Below are 22057 nucleotides of genomic sequence, written 5' to 3'. Positions count from 1 at the left end.
GATTCTAACGCTTGTGCGACGACGATAATAGCGTTTCCGCGATCGACTTGCCTTGACAGAGACAGACCGCGTGACGTATCGCTCGCGGCTCGAGGACGAGAATACCGAAGACGACGCTCCGTCCTCGTTCCTCGGTTCGGCCCTCGCGCCGCGCAGTCTGTCTTCGTCAGCTAGGGAACTGCATCCGATGTTCGGAGTCCGCGTGTTGTCACGTTGCACGGACGTCACAGACGTCGGATTTTACAGAGAACCTCAATAACGAACCCTTGCGATATCGTACTTCGAATACGGTAAACACTAAAGCCTTACGTTCATTGCGATACTGCGAGAATACAAATTATTACCATAAGTCTCATCTCAGATTTGCGTTTATTGTTTCGTAAAATTTGACGTGACTCTAACGTTTGTTTTATAGCGCAGAAATGCGCTACGCAAAAAAATCAACCACAATAGTGAATAGTTACTCCGCGACTGTTAGTTATTAAAATTGAACGAAAGAGAAAGAAATACAAATATAAGTAACATGTTAATCCGAAAGCTTTTTAAATAAATGAATTCTGTAAAAGCAGTGATATATTTGTCGCGTATTGCAGGCGCGGTTCTTTCGGCAGTACGGCCCTGCGCTCTAAGCAGCATAGACATTTGACGTTTCGCGAAGGTCGCGTGTTCCAGCTCTCCCTCTCTGATTCGCTTTTTCTCACTTTGTCTCAGTACACACACGTTCTCTCTCTTTCTCTTCCTAGCTCCCTCTCTATCCGCGTCTCGCCCCCATCTTTTTCTACTCCATTCTCCGTCTGCCTCCCGCCCGACGTGTACGCATATGTACGTACGTACGTACGTACCTTCCGACATTTAACGATCGTTACGCGTTCAATTGTTCACCGTCGCCGTCACCGCCGGAGAGGCCGCGCGCGACTTTCCGACGAGCCGAGCCACTCGTTCCGCGACGATATTTTCCGCGGCGCGTTATCGGCGTACGTGACATTGAGGATCGCCCGAGAGAGAATTGCAACACGGCGTGTTAGCCGCCGCCGCTATCGTAGATACCGCGACGTCGCGATGCGCCGCGCCGCACCGCGCCGCGGCGTCGATCAGCTGGCGTCGCTTCGTCTCTTTCCCTCCACACGACGCCGGCAGCATGCACCGCTCCCCCCCTTGTGCTCCGTCGTACGCGTACATACAACCGAATGCTAATGGGCCGTGCAGACGCGCGTTAGACATTTGTTTGACGCGTAGATTGTGCGTAGGATGTCTGGAAAACACGTCGAAAAACCTGCGCCTAAGAAGCAGACGAATGTAAGTTGAAAAACTCATGTTCTCAGAATGAATCTGCGAAGAAGCGTAATTACGGATGCGTATTTGATGAATTAAATGAACGGTGATGCAATGGTGTGCGATTAATACATTGGATAAATTCAGTCAAATTAAAATCTGTACACGAAGTAAGGTGTATATTTATTTGTGATGTATACTTTGAAGTAGTTTTTATCTTACGAATACAAATTATTTACCTAAGGTTTTTATTATAGTGATCCTTATGTTATTGCATTATTATCAGATAATCATATCTGTCAAATAAAATTTACTTCGTTTTTCTAAGAGACTTATTGCTTTTCTGATTATAACACATATACATGTCAAAACTCAAAACCAACAGAATTTAATTTACTTTAGTCTGCTTCTCAGGTACCGAAACATTTTAGCGATAGATTCTTTGGAAATTTAGAGTCGGTTATTTTTAATCTTTGTGTAACTGTTCTATAATCATTGCGCTGTCAAAGTATTTTCAGAATATATTAAGTCTTTTTATATTTAGTCTCTTTACTTTCGAATATAAAAATGACCCATTTAGCATGTAGGTGATGAATAATCAAAAACACCACATAAAGATAATCGAAAAGATAATTTTCTTGATTAATTTTACTGATTAGAGATGATCGTAAAGATTATTTTTATGCCTGATTTTATTCATTTTGAGTTATTTATATCTGGTTCCATTGTTTCCCTTAAAAAAATATATATATATGTCGTTGTTTTAATTTTTATATTTGACTTTGTAATAAAATATCTTTTTACTGTTATGCATCGTCTATACATGTTTTGAAAATGAGTTATAATGGTTATCATGCAAGTAAAAGGAAGCTATTTTATATAATTAAATAGTAAATATCCTTTTTCGATCTTGTCGCCAAGCACGAAATTTAAAAAGTCGCCCAACTCATGCACCATAACAGTGTAAAAACAATAATCTGACTATGGCGAAAGAGAGAGAGAGAGACCGCGGTATTTTGTACATTTTCTGCACTGATTAACGCATCCTCGCGCCGCGGGGTCATTAACACTGATAAATCAAAAGAAAGCGACGCGTCCAAGACTCCTGCTCCATCGAAGCATTGATTGAACCATTTTTTTATAATGTCACGGTAAAATAAATGCGTAGAATAGAATATATACATCGAAAGATGCGTCCCCCCCGACTGACAGTCCTGTCAGCATTTATTAATTAACTCGATCAATACTTCGCGATCGTCGAGAAATTGAAGTAAAATAATGCTACGACAATTATTTTAATATATAAATATCGTATAACATGAATTTTTTCAATTATTTTCCTTTCACTTTGTTTTTCAATCCGTGAAGTTTAGCCTGTTAATTTATATATTTCAAATCTTTAATTTTTACTAATTTAATATCACATACATATGTCGTTCTCTTTGATTACCGCGAGCAGGGTGCGTGTCGCTACGTTGTGACGCAAGCTCTTAGCTTTTGAGGAAAGAAAGGATTAATATCAATATCGAATGATAACAGTATCTTGTTGAGTTTAAACATCAGCAGTCAACCTTCGTGATCTAATTGTCACACACTCGAGAGGAAAACTGCATGCGTGCGTATTTCCACGCAAAACATATGCGTGTATTTTCACGCACGTATGTCAATATGGGTTATCGATTCATAATCACGACAGATAAGAACTACCGCGAGAGAGCCTACTCGTTCGAAATGTTACGTTGTCAAGCGATAGACTTTCGTTTGCAAACGTTTGCGCGAACTGAAGAAAAGTTAACGTTTCTTTATTGATAATATTTCCTTCGTTTGAAAGATTCGGAGTTAGAACGAACTAGGTTTATAGCTTACAGCGTTTTAGTCCATCAATTGTTGTACTTATAAATTTTACATATATAATTTTCACATTTAATATTTTTAATTTTTGAGAGCATGTATATTATATACAATTTTTTGTGAGACAGATATACGTATAATTCTCAACAATGTAATATATGTATAAAAGAAAACAGCTATTTAAGATTCTTTCTTAAAAACATGATTATTAAGCATCTCTCTACAAAAAAAAGTTAAAATGGATTTAACAGATATAAAAAATCGCTCTTACCTTGATTTGTTTATTTATTGATATATAGCAAAAAGTAAATAGTTACGGATGGTAACATGGCGTTACTCTCTATGCCAGGACAAACCTCCACGTCCCTATGTATACGTATGACAAAAAATAAAAATTGCGTAACAGCTATCTATCCCGTTGTCATCGGGCCGGACGACTTAAATCGGTTTCCACTGGTTCACGATCTTTTGATTGGCGGCATTCTACAGAGTGATTTTCGATAGGCACCGTCGATGGGCGGTTTTGCCTACAATCCCCGGCATATATACCTGTACAGTCTGTGCACGTATATACATATCGTGATCATTTTTAAAACGTGACGGAGACAGACGGGCGAGGCTCTCGGGCGACGAGATAGAGACGTAATGATTGCAATATTCCGCCAGTAATTGCTCCAGTCGGCCGCACCGTTGAAATATCATTCGCGCCCGCGAGTCGTAGATTTGTTTTTCCCCCCCGTTTCTATCTCCGCGCCGCGGCCGCGCGCGTGTCGCATCGTCCGCCGCCATGCCGTACGCCGCGTCCGCGTCGGCCGAAATGTCATTCTCTCGCGGGGGATTCGTTTTCTCTCTTTCCCCCAGCCCCCAATCTCTATCCGATGGCGATTGTACCTACCTGCCTATCCTACCTCGCACCACTGCTATCCCCGATCGCGAACCGCGTGCTGTTGTCGATGCCATTCATCGCGGTTCGAAATCGATACGTGCCATTAAATGCTGGCAATGCATTTAAAACGAACGATCGGGGGGAGGGGGGGCCGAGCGGGGGATACGCACGCGATTAGATTCGCGAAACTGATCCTCGTTAATGCCACGTTATAATTCGCAAATCGACTTCCGCTTCGCTATATAAATGCGAAGATCGAAAATGGTCAGAAGTCAAGTATGCTGACATCTGAGATATTTATGGCCTAAGTACCACCGACGTTGTCACTTAACTTTACCCGTAACTTGTAGTATATTCTTTACCGTAATAATTCTCTACTGTGCTACATTAACGATACAAGGTATCGACACTTACGTGTCTGGCCTCGATATCGAAACTAACGACACGGCGCTTGGTAACTTCTATAAAAAGTATACGTAATATCATTATTTAAATATCCGCGCGTTCGCATTTCTTATGACATACTCTGAATTCTGACATAAATATCTTTAAATATCATTTGTCGATATTTCATGACAGTACTTTGTCTCGTCGTAGTGCAATTGTTCTTTTTACTTGACAAGCGACCGATAAGAGCGAGCGAGCGAGCCAGCATCGCCGGCGCCGCCGCCGCCACCGTTCACGAGCGTGTCGCGCGCGTGAAAGGAAGCACTCGGCAAAAAGCTCACCACGGGGTATTAGTCATTGGTAACCGACCAGAGCTTTTTCGCCGCGCGCCGTGCCGTGCGATTCCCGCAGTCGTGACCGTTGCTCCGGCTGATTTATGGCGAGCCATCGTTATTTTCGCCTAGGCTAGCCAAGCTAGACTAACCCGGCCTCGCGCTTCTTCTGGATGTCCCTTTCCTCCGGCGCTCTTTCTTTCGCCTTTCAGGTTCTTTCTCCCGCGATCTTTCACACTCTCGCTCCTTCCCTCCTTTCATCATCTTTCCCCTTTTTCTCTCTGTCTTTCTCCCTCTGTCCATTTCTTCTCCCCCCTCTCTCTCTCTCTCTCCAGTTGGACTTCCTACCTGTTCAGCTCGCGTTTAAACGTGGGTGGGAGAGAGGCCGGTCGTTACCATCGGTTAACGACGGCTAGGTGCTACTACCAGACATCTCTTATCCCCCGTCGGAACCTCGTAACCGAGTGAAGTTGCGCGAAAAATACCCGACCGAACCGGAATACCTCCGCGTCGCCGGAAGTCCGGCCGTTACGCGTCAATTTCGCCGAGTAATTGACTCGAACATCCAGATAATATTACTATCCTTGACCGATCGTACAGCTGCCGATCATTCACTAGCTGCTGCAGCCTTAAATTCATTGACTCTTTCCGAGAGATCAGCGAGTCTACAAATCTCTTTGTTCACAACTTCTGTTCAACAAGTACTCACCCAGATTCCTAAATGCACGGATCTTCCCATTATAGTTTTCTCGGATCTGTTGATCTTTAAATGCACGGAATCTCAGATGCGTGGATTCTCAAATGCAATTTCACAAACTACAAATTTATATATCTACATAGATTCTGAGATTTCTAAAATCTAAAAATCTAGAATAACTTCTAGACTATAGATTAAATTCATGGAATTTTCAAATTTCAGACGAACGTTTACTAAAATCGATCGCCCGCATTCGTCGCGTTATAAAAATGTTGTACAAACAAAATTTTCAGCGCTTGCTGTCAACCGTGCAGGTCGGCTGCGGCATAATAGCAATATAATTCTCTCTTCATTATATTATATTGCCTATGTTGAACGATTCGATTATTCCTCGCCATTAATTTAACAAAATTTGCGTTACACCGCGGAGAAACAAAGCGTAAATTATTACCGCGATCAAAATTACCGCGCCGTCATTGCGGTCTGGCTCGTTACGAGCGAACGATTTGCTCATTCTAAAATTCATCATTTAATTATAATGCGTTACAACCGCTGTCACTCCAACGATAATCCCGGTTCGCCGCATCGACTCCTGGATTTCGCGTCGATTGCGCCGATTCGTATCGATCCGCGTCAACCGACTCATGAATTTCGAGACACATGGTATATAGGGTGTCCCAGACAACTGAAATTCTTTCAATCGCAAATTCTATCGAAGATTCAAGTCGCTTTTTCCACAGCGAAAACTAGAACAAATTTATTTGCCGTAGATTTTTATCTTCAACATTAAATATCTCAAAACAATTCGAAACTCAAATTAGATTTTTACTATATTATTTTATTAAAGCCATTTAAAAGAAAACGAAAAAGATTATTTATTTATATTTTTTGAACTCAGTTTATTAGAATCTACCTTTAACTTTCAATTTTCAGTAACTTGTGAAATGTTTCTCCATTAAAGAAACTGATGTTTTTGTATAATATATCATTCAGTATTCGTGATTGAAAGGATATTCGGTAGTTGCGAAGGGCATCCCGTACATCTCTCTATTATTCCCATGTCTCTCTTTGCCTCGTTTTCCCTCTCAAATGGATACACCGATGTTCTTTTTCTCAGACGGCAGTCGATAAACTGTTTGGAATGTCGTCGAAGTTGTAACGAAGCGCCATAAAGTTACGACTACGTCTCCGGCGCGAAACTCCTACGAACTTTCAAATACCTCTGTCCAGGTAAAAGTTTAAGGAGCTTTCGCAGTGTGCGCAAGTGTTTCCTACGGCGATAAAAACCAAATAATGGGTGTTCTCTCTTTAAAAATTTGTGGTTTGATATTTTCTCAGTAAAAATATTTTAGGAAAGGCTATTTTATATAGATATTTTGTATACATTTTTTTGTAAAAAATTTGCTCAAAAAGAAAAGAGAATGTAAATAAATAAAATCAGATTTTTTAATTAAAGTCAAATAGCTTTTATTGTAATAAAAATTTAATTCTCGATTTTATTACATCGAATTTATTTTACGGCTTGTAAAAGATATTGTTAACTCCTTAGAGCTAATTTTTACTTTTTAATCTGTTAATATTATTATTATTTACATTATTGTTTTTAACCTAATATATCTTGTCTCCAGTCTAGATTATCTTTTCTTTGTGATTAATTATTTGCCTGTATTATATAAATTCCATAATTTGGTAGGTAACATTGAAAACATAGATAAAAGATAATAAATTAGATGAATTATTATTTGAGAATAAGCAATTCTCCTTCTAGTAACACACACATCTTGCTATATAACCAATTAATAATTCCGCCAAAAAGTGGTTTAATATATTTCATACGCCGTATATGCTTGCATTTTTTATTTTACGATATATCTTTTGTCGACATATAGAAAAGAAAAATATTTTTTACGTAATTTTTAATCGGCGAAACATCTTTTCGAATACTCATTCCACTTCAAGCAAAGAACGAAAGTAACCTTAATTACATGCCGTTTCGAAATTTAACGATTAGCAATTACTTTGTTCGCGATTACTGCCACCCATACGAGCTGGAGGAGTGTATGTTCTCCTATTTAGCAGTCCTGCGCCTTCGTTATCTCCGTAGCTTCGGCCACGATATATCGTCATTAGCCGTCACGCACCGTCTCGCAATACGCACACGCCCGCTAATTAACGCAGACCTTACATTTCTTCCAAATAAATTTGCCCACAGCTTCTAATTAACACGAACGTTCGGCCGAAACGAAATATCCCTCTCTGAAGCGAAACTACCCCATCCCGAAATTTACTATCCCCCTCGGAGGCTCTAAATTATTCTAGAATGTGACAATTCTTGCGGAGCAATCCCCGTTGCTCCACGGCCGTTCGATATAAGTACACTTAAGTGCGCGTAAAAGCCGACCTGAGGAAACAGGATGTCGGGAAATATGGTATTGGATCCGGTATAATGATCGCGGTACCTCCCACGTATAATCGCTTTATTTTATAATAATCGATTATAAATAACAAGGTGTCATTTCCGTAATGTCAACATTTCTTTAATATCGCTTAAAATGCCAGAGATATAAATACGCGTTGGTACATTACCCTACGAAAAAAAGTTGCTATTAAAGTATGGCTTTGTAAAACCCTTCTCAAGTTTTCCCACAAGCGTTATCGATTTGTGCAGTTCCATTTTGAACAAAGAATATCGCTGCGTTCGTGAAATGCGCCAATCACTTTATTGCGTATATCGACGAGTGACAGCGGATTGCGTTTCAAATGGCACTGCTATAGATAGAAAATTGTCTTATCAAGTTCTTTAATATGGCGTGCATAATATATAATCGTAACTGTTTTTCTTCGACGTAAAATTCGCGAGAAGATTGTCGGTATTTCCCAAGACTACTCTCCAGCGGCAGTTAATCGCGATAACCCGTTTTTGCTCGTAATAATCGAATTGTACGAGTTAATTACTTTTGTTTCAAGAAATCGATATGGGAGCGTAAGAAAATGAGGAGTGTGAAGAGGAGGAAATGATTATATTAAAGCAGGTTATTCTCAGTTTATTTCTGTGAACAGGACAATTTTTTATAGAATAATATTTTTAAAAACGTAAAATATGTACTAAAACAAAAAATCGCTACAAATATATACAGTAATTCTGTTAATGAAAAGAAGCGGAAAATGCACGAGGATTTGAGCATTTACATTTCTCGAAAGAAATCCTTATCTTTAACAGATTTTTTCGTTACATATAAACAGGAGTTTAAGTTGCTTCCTAGTTAGGTGTGCCACCGATACTAAAATACACTATATTGTACAATTTGTAAAAACGCACGCGTCGTTGCATATCGCTGAAAGGAGTACCGTCGGTATTGTACTCCGTAATGATTTCGCAGAATGAAAAAAAAAAAAAGAAAAGAAGAAAAAAGAAAAAATAATTCTCTCACGCTTCCCAGCGCGATGCGCGCGTGTTTCACCCGTCGTCCGTGCATTCGTGCTGTTTGCGGAAAATCTGCGCGTGTCGATCGTGACGCGCATCTGCGAGTCGCGCGTGCGTGCGGCCGCAGCGATACGGAACGCGTGATTTCGTAAGACGCACTTGACGCAAACCAGGGACGGACCTGAAATATTTTCAACTATGCACCCAACGACGATTACGTTTCCGATGGTATCAATTTGATCGTAATCTCGTTCCGCTTCATGAGACGATACTTCGATTTTCTAGGAGAAATGGATGCACACAATGCTTCGTGTTTAGTATTTCGTAGTTATCTAAATTGCGCCAAAGAGGCATAATTGTGTATATTTTTAAATTTTTCCTTGGATCGGTCGATAATATAAATTGCATAAATATGCAAAAATTTCGATATTTTAAAAATATTCTATAAAATTATTAAATGTTTAACATTGAATACTTTGATAATTGTATTGCGAAAGCATAATATTTTATAGTAGTTTTATAGCAGTTTTATAGAAAGAGTTCACTTAAGATTTAAAGTAAGATTTGTTTTATAAATGTTCGAAACGTGTATCACTGAAACCTCATAATCAAAACGCGAAATCTCGTATCTATTATAGATATCTTGTGTTAGGAAACATTTTTATTATTTTTTTTTTATATGGAATATTATCGGATGCATCGAATGTGTGTATTACCGAACACACGCAACGAACAGATTATTGCGAAACTTTGCGAAACATGTCAGGCGATGAAAGAAAATTCGCAAAGCGAGTCGCATTCATTTCTCTCATTCGGAGGGTTAAGCCGACCGACCGATATCTCGACGTTCGCCAGCGTTATCCGTCCCACGCTCTCGCGCACACACGTACTTGCGAACGCGTATCAATTAACACGCGCCACGACGAATCGTGCGTACAACGTGCGCAATCGCGGACAGCGGGTCGGCTATGTATACGCACGTATGAACACGCGCGCGCGTCACCCACGCGCTTGCACACACGCGCGCGTTAACGCATGGCCGCGAATTTTTGCCGCACCGCCGCCGGTAGCATCGGCTAATTTTACCACGCGGATCGCGCATGCAAGAGGAACGCTGTAATCTTGCAATTTATGCGGCGAAAATGGACCTCCCATCGGCTCGATCAATTTCTCCTATCGCGATTTCACGATTTCTTCCAGACGTTCGGGAAGACTTTCCGTAAAGATATTGTATATAAAAATTACAAGATGGATTATTCATAATTTTCTAAATTTAATTAAAGTTAGGACTGTGTTAGCTTAGAATTATATTATAATTGAGAATGTAAGGTGGAAGAAATATACAATTTTTGTTTTTTTAAATACAATTCTGAAATAAACTTTTTTATACAGAAGATATAGTAATAATTATAGAAAATAACTGTATTAATATTTTTATATACAAATCTAATTTAAACCTGGCATTTTAAAACGACATTTTGATTGTAAACAAGAAATTATGAGACAAGGTAGCCAACAAAGAAATATATCTTACTTAGATATATCTTGCCAAGTTTAAGATTGAGACAAATCATTTATGTCATAGTATGACAATCACATTTAAATTATTATTAGGTACTTTTTAAAATTACAAGTCTAATTAAATTTGACAGTCTGCACACAGTATAAAAATTATCATTTGATAAATTATTTTTGTAATTAGTACTAAATATAATTATTTTCTAATTTTGCAAAATATTTTTGATACTTTTGTGCATTTGATTTCTATATTTGTTAAAAGATTAGACTAGCCTATCTTTTCGTTAGATCAGAGTGTAAAATTTAATTTTATGCGTCGAGACAATGCGATAAGACCCGTATAATTCTATACTGTCATTCGCTATTTCAAAGACAAATTTACATCAGACACAAAGAAAAATGCGAGCGATCATTCTCGATGCTCTCGCATCGTGAACTGCATGTGCATATTGTTCGTAAACGGATTGACCCAAAGAAAACCTCTGAAATGACATAAATAACGGCGGCGTGTGGGCCGTATCGACTTACGTAACAATACGCGCCGCCGCGCACCGCGGCTATCGCGAACCTCCGTAGAAAAATCATGCAGGAAAATTAAGTACACGCAGCACAGAAAGGAAACAATCACGCCTGTAGTACAATCGTTGTTAAAAACCTGGAAATCTGGGAACCGGAGAAAGTCTCGGGAAATGAGTCTATTTAATAATTTAAATAGGATGTCGGTCGTATGGTTATCAATCAATTTTTTCACTGTCAAGGAATTTACAGATAGAAAAATATCATGTACGAATGACTTGTGTGACATTTTGTGTATCTCTGTATAGCTTATCTAAAACTCTCTTTCTATAAAACAGAAAATAATCTTTAATAACTTTATTTTAAATGATCTAATATGAATATATTTCTTTTTAATCATTAAAATTTACGTTTATATACTAGTCTTTAAAGAAACGTCAATTCAGAAAAAGTAGTGAAATATCTAGATTCTCTAACAGTAACAAAAATTTCAGTAGTCGTTCGATATAAACATCGACATCGGCGACGAAATGGTTGCCATTGGCAGGGCGCCGACCGCCTGAGAGATAAACATCGTCAGATATCTTCATATCGATTTCGATTTTATATTGATAATATATACGATTATAAATACAGGCTATCAGACGAGAAGGAGTCTTTGGTGACAAGCAATCAGATTGTTGCGTATAGAAGATAAACAGTAAAACATTTTATTGTATATCGAGAAAATTTTTTAACAGTAATGGACGAGATTTTTTCGAGGACTCTAACAATAAGTGATTACTATTATGTATGAAGTATGTTATACATTAAGTATGAAGATTTGAAAACAGATTATCTCTCAACATTGAAGTATCGCATAATGAAATCAAGAGAATGAAGTAGAATAATAATAAAAATTATGATGACACTAAACAGCGGAGAAGTATGCGTAACAATTTAAATGAGAGTAAACATTTGATTGGACTTGAACGTACTTAGGATTGTGCGCCACTATACGGTTGCACTCCATTCACTGCACGAGCGTCCATAGATATGTACATCCACTTTGGGTTCTTAACTTTCGCTATTAAGCGATTTCGCTGAAACTAGTACTTGTGAATAAAGTTTGTAAAGCGCGGCGAGAGAGAACCCGCTGTGGTGTTTATTGCGCGGAAAAAGAGCGGGAAGCCGCAGCGGCGTTTCGTGGCGTGCGCGTTCACATCTTCACTGGATTAAATCAGGCGATTTCTGTATTTGCGAAAGATAAACCACCGGGAAGCGCGCGCGAATGATGCAAGATTTGTCACCTTCTTCTTTTTTTTTATATACTTAATACGGCAATGTATTCCGCGATCGATGCGCAACGTGTTTTATGCTCGGCGTTTACATGCTCGAGAACAGCTATATCGGATGTAATCACGTAACGCGTAATTATTACAGGAAAAAGTGCGCTAGCTGCAGGCTTAGGCTCGGCAAAAAAATTATTTAACATTGTTTCTTTTGTTTTTGCATGTTTTTTTTTAATTTTTAGGTATGAATATAGATGGATCCTCATGATCTTGATAATAATACTTTATTAAACAGGAATTGCGTATAATATTCCCATACGTGTAGCATTATTATTATTTGCATTACTATAAATTATATAAATTGTCATTACATGTGTTATATGTGCATTCTATATTCCGGTATATTTACATTAAATTATTATTACAGATTTGTATTATAAATAGTAATTATGGAGTTTGCAATTTATAAACATCGAGGATGTTATTTCAAACTCGTCGTAAATAAATTCATTTCACAGGGATATGATATGAAATATGAGTTGAAAGCGTTAAGCTTGTAAACATATCAATCGATACTTCACGACAAGATTGTCGTTACATCTTTAATGAAAATTACTTGATGCAAGTTGGCAAATAAAGTTTACCGCTTAACGGGCCTCTAGCGCTTCCGGCGAAAAAAAAAAGTTTCGAAGGTTCCGGTAACAACCGACGTTATAGCCGTAAAACGATGAAATCAATGCGTAACGACCGTATCGACGCTATATTTAGCCGGCGAGAGTACAGGTAATTCCTATAACCGTCCCGGTGCATTGACAGGTGCAATTTATCTGAAGCCTGAATGCGCGCTGTGCGCGAACCTCTGTTTTAAAACGCTCGAAAACTGATTATTCGCGCTTCGACATTGCTTCCCTCCAATTCGCGATACAGTAACTTCGCACAGACTGCAGCGTAATTGGCCGAACGATATAAAGCGGCGTCAAAGTATAAAGGAGATATCCGCTTGATCTCCCAGTTGTCGATTTTCCACCGTTCAGAGAGCTCAGTCTTTATATAATAAATAGATCAGTATAATTTTTCTTTTTAACTAAATCTCAAATAATTCTATAAAGGGAGAATTTAATTTTTGGAATTTGTACGGCTACGTTTCATTACTTGAAATTTCATAATTGAATAATTTGTATGAACCTTTTTATTTTTAATTATTTATAACATATGCTTAAACTAAGCTCTGTCTCGATAAGATTTCAATGAAGAAGTTTGGAGCTTAGAATTTTCTTGAAATAATCGGAGACAGAGTTTCGGAGCACCGTATATATGATGGAGGTTCTGTCATGCACCGCCGTAATATCGCGGGAGCCAAACGAATCACGCGAGTATCGTACAGCGGGTACATACACGCCATCGCGCATATATCCACGGATATATCACGCGAATGCACGTTTACGCGAATAACGCTTCGGCATAATTATGTGTGTGCGTGTCGCTCGCCGGGTTGCGCATATGTCGCGACACGTGCGTGTGCGCCGTTTCACGCATTAGGCAGCAGCAATAAATAAAGTCGAACGCGGGAGAAGGAATAATAAAAGATAAGCCCGTATCGGTCAGCTGATATCGGTCGTGCATCTCCGGATGTGTTTGGACGCACCGACGACGGGTGTGCTTATGCATTCGCAAGAGTGTGTTGGTGTGATGCGACGGTGCGTCGATATGTTGCAAAACAGAAACGCTCTTTGAATTATACACCGCGATTACGCGTCAAAAGAATCGCATTACTCACGTCGCTCGCACGCACCTTTCATCGGGTCGTTAAAATGTAAAATGTTTCGCGTGACGATTATTCCTTGCGGAAAATCGAAATGATCTTTCCTCGACAAAAAGTGATCGAGACATGAATATTTTTTTGTTGTAATCAAGAAGATGTTTAACTTGGGAGTGTTAGAAAATTGAATTTAGAATTTTTTATAGGTAACAAAACTTTTTACGAGTTTTCTTAAACAAATTTCAAGGCCGGTTCTACAATCAGTCGTATGTCGGAGTCGGATGTCGAAACGCAGCCGATGGTCCAACGAGAAAAATTCGTTTTTGAAAAAGAAATTCTCTCATTGGACCATCGACTGCGTTCCGACATTCAACATACGACTGATTGTAGAACCGGCCTAATAAGAAAAACTTGAATCCCGCGTAATTACCAAACTATTTAACTTCAATAAAATTTAAAAACTACGAAAAGATATAACATTTAATTTTGACAGAGATGAAATTACTTCTTTATTAATATTTTCCTATGCGGAATATCTCGCTCTGTTGTGTCAACTATATAGCCGAAGAAGTCGCGATATCTGGGCCACGTGACGCGGTACATTGTTAAGAAACGCTAGTGGCTACGAGTACCGGAAGGTACAAGTCTTTCTTATATAGCAGGGTTGCGGGGTGCAGTTCAGACATGGGAAGTGAGCATTACTGCCTGAGGTGGAACAATCATCAGAGCAACTTGCTGGGTGTGTTCAGTCAACTGCTGGAGTCGGAGTCGCTGGTGGACGTGACACTGGCGTGCACGGAGGGACCGTCGATACGCGCACACAAGGTAGTCCTCTCCGCGTGCTCCAGCTACTTCCAGGCCCTGTTCCTCGACCATCCGAACCGTCACCCCATCGTTATCCTAAAGGACGTACGTTTCGCCGAGCTACGTACCCTCGTCGACTTCATGTACAAGGGCGAGGTAAACGTCGAGTACTGCCAGTTATCGGCCCTCCTCAAGACAGCGGAGAGCCTCAAGGTTAAGGGTCTAGCGGACATGACGAACATCAACGCGGCGGTAGCATCCAGGGAAGAACAGCAACAACAGCAGCAGCAGCAACAGCAGCAGCAGCAACAACAACAACAACACACAAGCACCTCCGATACATCACGAGAGCATCATCGAGAACGAGAACGAGAACGAGAACGGGAACGAGAACGAGACCGAGACCGAGAACGAGAACGAGAACGTGAACGTGAACGAGAACGAGAACGAGAACGAGATCGGGAGAGTATAAAAGAGACGAGCGGCAAGGAGAGGGAACGGGAATCGAACGTCACCACAGGAGTGTCGGCCGGTGTTAAGGAATGCGAGCAGCAACAGCAACAACAGCAGCAACAGCAGCAATCCAGCAGCATTGTACAGAACACCCCCAGCGAAATTGTGGATGCGGTGGACATGACGGATTGTCCGCCGTCGCCCGCGGGGCCCGGTAGTCCGTGCCCGGGACCGTTGGCCCTTGACCGACCCAGGAGGGACTCCGAGGATGCGGCCAGCCTCGAAGAGACGAGGGCCGGCTCTCTCAGCCCGATTTCGGTGCACAGCGGACCATCCGACATGAGCCTCAGTAACAACACCGGCGGCGGCGCGCCTGGTGGCGTGCTACCGTTAAACCTGCCGCAGAGCCGGCTTCCGTCCCCGCACAGTACCGAGCCCCTCGCCGGCCCCTCGGGCTTACCCCCGGTCCAGCAAGTTCCGCTAGTAAGTAACAATGAGATTAATCTTTGAGGGGAAATTCCATCCTGATCCGGGCAAGTAGGATCCAGTGAACTTAGAAACAATCTTAGCTGACGTAATATTTATCTTCGATATCGAGCAGGAAGAGGAATGATATGAATTGAGCTTAAAAAGTTTAGGGTAATCAAATAGATCTTCCATGTATGTACATTGAATGATTATATATTAATTTAAATATTACATATTCATGTAAGAACTTTGATATATTTGCAGATCTGTGTTGAATCTTGCTTGCCCAGATACATTAGAAAATAAGTTGTTTAAGTATCTTGTAACTTCGAGTATCGATAAAATGTCAATCGGTTATATTACGTCGATATTCAATATAATTGAGCTTAAAATTTAAATCGACCAAAAAATCTATTAAACCATTAAAATTTGCGTTGGGGATTGTGAAAAATGTTTTAAAAAATATTGATGGGATTTTCTTCTGTATTTAGCTTGTTTACAATTAAATAATGCTGTTACGGAAGCTTTTGTACTTGAATCAATTTATTCGTTTGCCAATTTTATTTTGCGATAGCGAGATATGTGCATTCAATGTTCTTGAAACATTGATGACGAACGTTGCAATTACTATGCAGAAAGGAAACCGACAATAATTTCGATGCTATCTGTCGATAGCGCCGTATGACAACCGTGATCTCGATATCACTCGTTTATTGTATATTTATTACCTGGATATAAACTGGATGCACTTTTCCATTGCAGTCCCTGAAAAAAGAAATGGACTGGGAAAGATCGACCGAGGAGCGTAGCGCGAGCAGCGAGATATCCGCAGACTACAGACTTCCGCCAGATCCGGTAAGTCTCCCTCTTTCCGGCGAGCCATATATATTATACATATATATATTTCCAATTTATTATTGACTACTTTTTATTCTCGTATCCTCTCTTTGCTCTGCATTTCTATATACATATATATATATACATATACTATATATTGATAAACGTCTCGCTCGTTCGCAATCGTCGGCAGGAGCTGCGCGTTGCGGATGAGACGACTATCTATTGCGCCAAAGTCCCTTCAAGTTGCAACTGTAATTATGCGTTGCAATGCATTGTGCTACATCATTATTATGACCGAATCACGGCGGATCATTCGTGACGTGCTACCCGGTATGACGACAGACGCGACTATCAAGTATCCAAGTATCGTCGATGCATTATAAACGTACTTTGCTTCACCCAGAAGTCCGACGGTGATCGCATACGCACGTACACGCGCGCGCGTACGCAACGCGTGTATGTGTATGTGCGTCGAATTCACTTTGCATGTGGGTCTCTTGCATGTGCCCAAGTGCTTTGCTGTTTGCTGCTCTCCCTGCTAATTTGATAGGATTATCGCGTTATCAACGCGAAATTGCCGTTACTCTGCGGTGTTTCGCGTGAGAACCATGATCAATGATTCTCACAGAAAGCAGGATTCTCGTTCGTTCTTGCGCTTTACTCGTAACGATTTTTACCTGCCGACAGTAAGCTTATAGTAACCCACTCCTTATGATCGAGTTCTTTCAATGTTTCCGATAAGAGATGCTTTCTAAGATTTTCTCTGTATCAGTCGACGCGCTTGTCGTACTTTCTCTGTTGATGTCAAAGCGTCATTTTAAAAATATCCTTCATGTAACTTTTTTCGATAAATTATATGATTTTTAGCTGCAATTAGATTTGCGTGATATATAATGTAAATATTGTAATAGTGAACGAAGAAAAGAGAGAAGGATAGTGAGTTCAAAACTATTGCAGCAAAGATTTTGACATGATAAGATTTTACAAAGAGGGAGTGTAAATGTCAGACTTGCAACAAATTATTTGTTGAATAGTTTTTATAAAAAATTGAAGACACTAAGTTACCGGAATATTTATTATGTAAATACAAGACGATATTCTTTATGTACATTTCCTAATTATCAATATTGCTTAAAAGGATTTCCTTCTCTGAGACTCTTATTTGCGATACTTAAACCCTCTTTATATCGAGTTTTCATTCATGTGTCATATTCATTTAAGAATATCATTGAGACGTAATAACTAATAAATATGATGAAACGAGATTATGCATGCCCATCTATCGTGGCGAATATATTGTCTTCTTTTCCGAACTAATCTATTGTCCGTCACACCCTTCGTCTTCTCTCTGCTTTCCGATACACAGATGCATACACGTATTCTCTATCTTTCTCTCTGTCTTTCGTCTCTCCTCAGAAGTCGGAAGTCCAGTTTCTCGTCTTTATCTACTTTATTCATTTGTCCCGGTTTCTAAATGTGACTACAGAGACGTGAACTTTATTGGGCCAAAGCGAATTATACCCGATTTACCTTCTTAAGTAGGACAATTTTCTAAAGTGATGCTCGAAATAGGCGTAAAACGCATTGAAGCAAGGAAGGGCTAGGTTATATGAAGAATTTCTACTTAATTAAAGAATACGAAACTTTCATCTTCAGTTTCACGACTCTGTATATTCCACTACCTCACAACCCTCTTCTACCCCTTCAGCATTCTTCTGCTTGCTACGCGTGCAGCTCGCGCCAAGAGTGTACCACTCAATCGTAAAAGCTCGGCCCCTTCCGTCTGTGAATTCCATCCCCACGTGCTTTGAGGGGACCGAAAAAGTGCGCTCAAAGTCTGTCGTGAGAGAGAAAGAGAGAAAGAGAGAGTGAGAGAGAGAGAGAGAGAGAGAAAGAGCGAGAGAGAGAGAGAGAGACGAAAAAATTGATAAGCGAAAGAGACTACGAAAAGCCAAACGAATCCTCTCCCGTCCTGCCAGCCTGTCTTGCTAGCTCACTGTCAAGAAGTTGACCTTCGTTTTTGGCCATGATTGTTTTTTTACTACATTTATATATATATATACATAAATATATATACATATATATACACATACGTTATGTATACATCGCATATCGTTTGTACACTGTGGTATAAATATTTATATATATTTACATATATATTTTTCGCACAATATGTATATATATATATATATATATGTACATATATATATATATATACACATATATTGGCAGATTGTTGACATATTCATTATACCATTTGTTACTTTGTAATATCTGTATTTCAATTTGTCGTTTTGGTTGAGTGCAATGCCTTTTGCTACGGCGAATAAATTTTGCGGCGCGGCACATACGCTGCGAGTACGATAAAAGGGAGGAGGGACGAGAGGGGCGGGTTGAGAACGAGGCTGTGGGGGTTGTCATGAGCCCGTATACATATATATCTGTTGCTATATTATATCTACGTATATATATTTATCCATTTATATATATGCAAGATGTCTCCCTCGAAACTATCGCTGCTCGTTTTGTTTATCGATTTCTTGACCAATTTAGAATCAATCTTTTCTTAAAGTTAATTTTATATCACGTCTCACATTTAATAAACTTAGTATATTTATAGTGTTAAATATCTCTGTAAGTTAGCCTCACAGTAAAATTCTAGCAAAATTCATTTAAAATTAATTAGTAAATTATCTCTCGCTACTTATTTTCTGAAACTTACTTTATTTCAAAATTCTTCGTTCTTATTTACAATACAATTACACGAATAATTAATATGACTCATCTGTTTATGATTATTATTTCTATTTCTATTTTCGAATTGGTCAAAAAATGCATTATGTAGAAGGAATGGCGATAGCTCGAGGACACCCTGTATACATATATATATTTATACATCGTAACACACTCGAATAGTTTGTCATACATGTGCCTGGGGTGCGCGGCGCGCCAAACAAAAATGAGCGTCAACTTCTTGTGAATACCGTCTTGTGTGCTACCGAGAAGCATTAGTTTCTCGCCACGCCGGAGACACTTTCTCCTCCGAATGAATGGAATTTATGAATTAGACACTGAAGGAAAGAAAGAAAGATAGAGAGATAGATAGAGAGAGAGAGAGAGAGAGAGAGAGAGAGAGAGAGAGAGAGAGAGAGAATAGAGAGACAGAAAGAGAGAGAGAGAGAGAGAGAGAGAGAGAGAGAGAGAAAGAGAGAGCGAGAGAGGACCTCTTTAGTCGCAACACGTGCTTATAGTAGTGTCAAGAGAACGAGCTTGCCTGTACTTTCTTTATTTCTTTTTTTTTTACCGAAAACTTAGATGCATTAGAAAGAATTAGTCGTCAAAGGGAGAGAGAAACCGAAAAAAGGGAGCACGATACGAAGGATATCTTTTTTTTCTTGTCCGTTCAAGGTAGCCGTGGCGTTTGTCCGTTTCTGAAACAAACGCGTTGCGGTGTGTATTTATATATATATATATTACATATATATATTTATATATATATATATGTACATACATAATCTACATAATAGACATATATACATATATGTAATATATGTGTGCATCTGTGTATCCTGCAGATCAAGTAGTAGCCGGAACGGTTTTATCACGCGTTATTGCAAAAAACATGGTAGTATAGTTAGTACAATAAATATTAACGTACCATCAAGATATTTACGGGACTAGGCCAAAGAATCCAGAAAAAAATAGAGCAGTAACTCGAAGTAGATTAAAGTAAAGAGAGAAAGAAGAGAGACAGAGAGAGAGAAAGAGAGAGAGAAAGAGAGAGAGAGAAAGAGAAAGAGAGAGAGTCGGAGATGAGTCTTTCCCGCGGGGGTACAGAGCGCCGGAGGGAAGACAAGAAGTTGATGTTCTTGTTTGTTTGGTTGCAGGAGTTGATGGGTGTGGATGAGCGGGTGTTTGCGTGCATGTACTGCGGTGCCTCGTTCCTCCACCAGAGCAAGCTGACGCGGCACATCCTCTCGCACAGCCTCGAGTCGCTCAAGTACCGCGAGCAGGCGGCCCATCTGCAGCTGCAGGCTCAGCTGGGCCTCGAGCCCGGCATGCACCTGCCGCCGGAGGCCCACTACCCCACCGCGGGTACGATTGAGCCGATGGACTTCGAGCTCGCGGCCCACTCGGACCCGACCTCCGGCGTCGTCCTCTGCAAGTTCTGCGGCAAGTCCTTCCCGGACGTTGGCTCGCTGATCGCCCACCTACCGGCGCACACCGGCGATCGGCCGTTCAAGTGCGAATTCTGCGGTAAGGCGTTCAAACTGCGCCATCATATGAAGGACCACTGTCGCGTGCACACCGGCGAACGGCCATTCCGGTGTACGCTATGCGGCAAGACCTTCTCGAGGTCGACGATACTCAAGGCCCACGAAAAGACACATTACCCGAAGTATGTGCGCAAGTTCCTGTCCCCGAGCCCCGTGGACCCCTCCGAGGAAGAGGCTCCGCCGCCGCCACCGCCGCATCATTGAGTTCGCCTTAGCCTCAGCAGCAAAGACCGCCGCCGCCACCGCCGCCGCCGCTATGCCGCCACCGTCATCAATGACGACGACGACGACGACAACGATGATGACGACGATCACCGTAGGGGACGCTCCGCTAATCCACGTGGTATCCACGTTGTCGTCGTCGCCGATCGCGCGAACGGACTGGCGACGACAACGTTGGTACCGTCCCCGCTTCCGGTGCCGCCGCCGTCGCCGCCGTTGCCGCGACGCGTCCCTTCGACATCGCCCCGCATCCGCACATTCTGCCCTACTCCCACCAGTCCTACCCCGCACGTTCCCCCCAAATTCTCCAGCAAGACCACCCATCTCCTCTCGTCCATCTGCTGATCGCGAGCGTCGCGACGCGCGACTCCCCGCGTCAACGGTTCCAATAATCGAGCGACGGGGCAAGAAGCCGGCGGTGTTTCTAGTTAGTCCTGTGATTTTGGTTAGGATGGTTGGTAAACGCGTGTTCAGGGGGAGGGACACGTTAATAACGAGCTCCCTCGTTTAATCAGTGCTTTAAGACGAAACGTTTAGCTTATTATATACATATATAAATATATATATATATAGATATATATATATATTATAAATTATACGTATATATATATCGGTAAATTATTAAAGGTATATATATACATATATACACATACAAACACTTACACACACTCACACACACATACACACATACGTACATATACGAGCGACATGGGGGTTAGTTAAAGAAAAGGTAAGAAAAGGTGAGAAAAACGGGCAAAGCGACACGGAACGAGAAGGGTAAACGGGGAGGGGGCGAGAGGGGAAAATTTGAGCCGCCACGGTTGGTGCTTTTAAGAGATTTTGATAAAATGCTGTGAATATTATATTGATTACGATTAACTATAAACTATTGTAATAATGTACTGACGTTGTACGATGTACGATGCGACTGTTGTTGATATGATTGAGAATATTTTATACAGTTGACACGGGGGGTTGGAAATAGAATGCGCGCGCGCGCCGATGATAAAGACACGACCGGAAGTCGGGGGGGGAGGGTGGGCGGGGAAGACAGGAAACGTCCACTTAGTGAAATTCTAC

The 22057-nt window shown here is 40.6% G+C and overlaps 2 protein-coding genes across 9 annotated transcripts in view; both read left to right on the top strand.

Annotated features, from left to right (window-relative positions):
• LOC112465243 (zinc finger protein 574-like) overlaps positions 1-22057 on the top strand; it is a 53055-nt gene that overhangs the window by 3472 nt on the left and 27526 nt on the right. For 3 of the 8 annotated variants that reach the window (XM_025032719.1, XM_025032723.1, XM_025032722.1), the window contains exons 2-3: positions 14576-15653; positions 16401-16493. In XM_025032719.1, the coding sequence (XP_024888487.1) occupies positions 14598-15653; positions 16401-16493 (1149 nt within the window). In that variant the 5' untranslated portion in view covers positions 14576-14597. Of the gene's footprint in view, positions 1-1151; positions 1297-13429; positions 14120-14572; positions 15654-16400; positions 16494-22057 lie in introns of those variants that run through there. The other 5 variants (XM_025032718.1, XM_025032721.1, XM_025032717.1 and 2 more) reach the window with 4 other exon arrangements.
• On the top strand, positions 20342-20974 carry LOC112465245 (zinc finger protein 628-like). Its single transcript, XM_025032725.1, has one exon. The coding sequence runs from the start codon at positions 20342-20344 to the stop codon at positions 20957-20959; it is 618 nt and encodes a 205-aa protein (XP_024888493.1). The 3' UTR covers positions 20960-20974.

Source organism: Temnothorax curvispinosus, unplaced genomic scaffold (assembly GCF_003070985.1).
Source record: "Temnothorax curvispinosus isolate PA1 unplaced genomic scaffold, ASM307098v1 QBEX01015018.1, whole genome shotgun sequence".
Classification (NCBI taxonomy): Eukaryota; Metazoa; Arthropoda; class Insecta; order Hymenoptera; family Formicidae; genus Temnothorax; species Temnothorax curvispinosus.
Note: the sequence above shows the minus strand (reverse complement) of the source record. Positions and strands in the feature narration are given on the sequence as shown.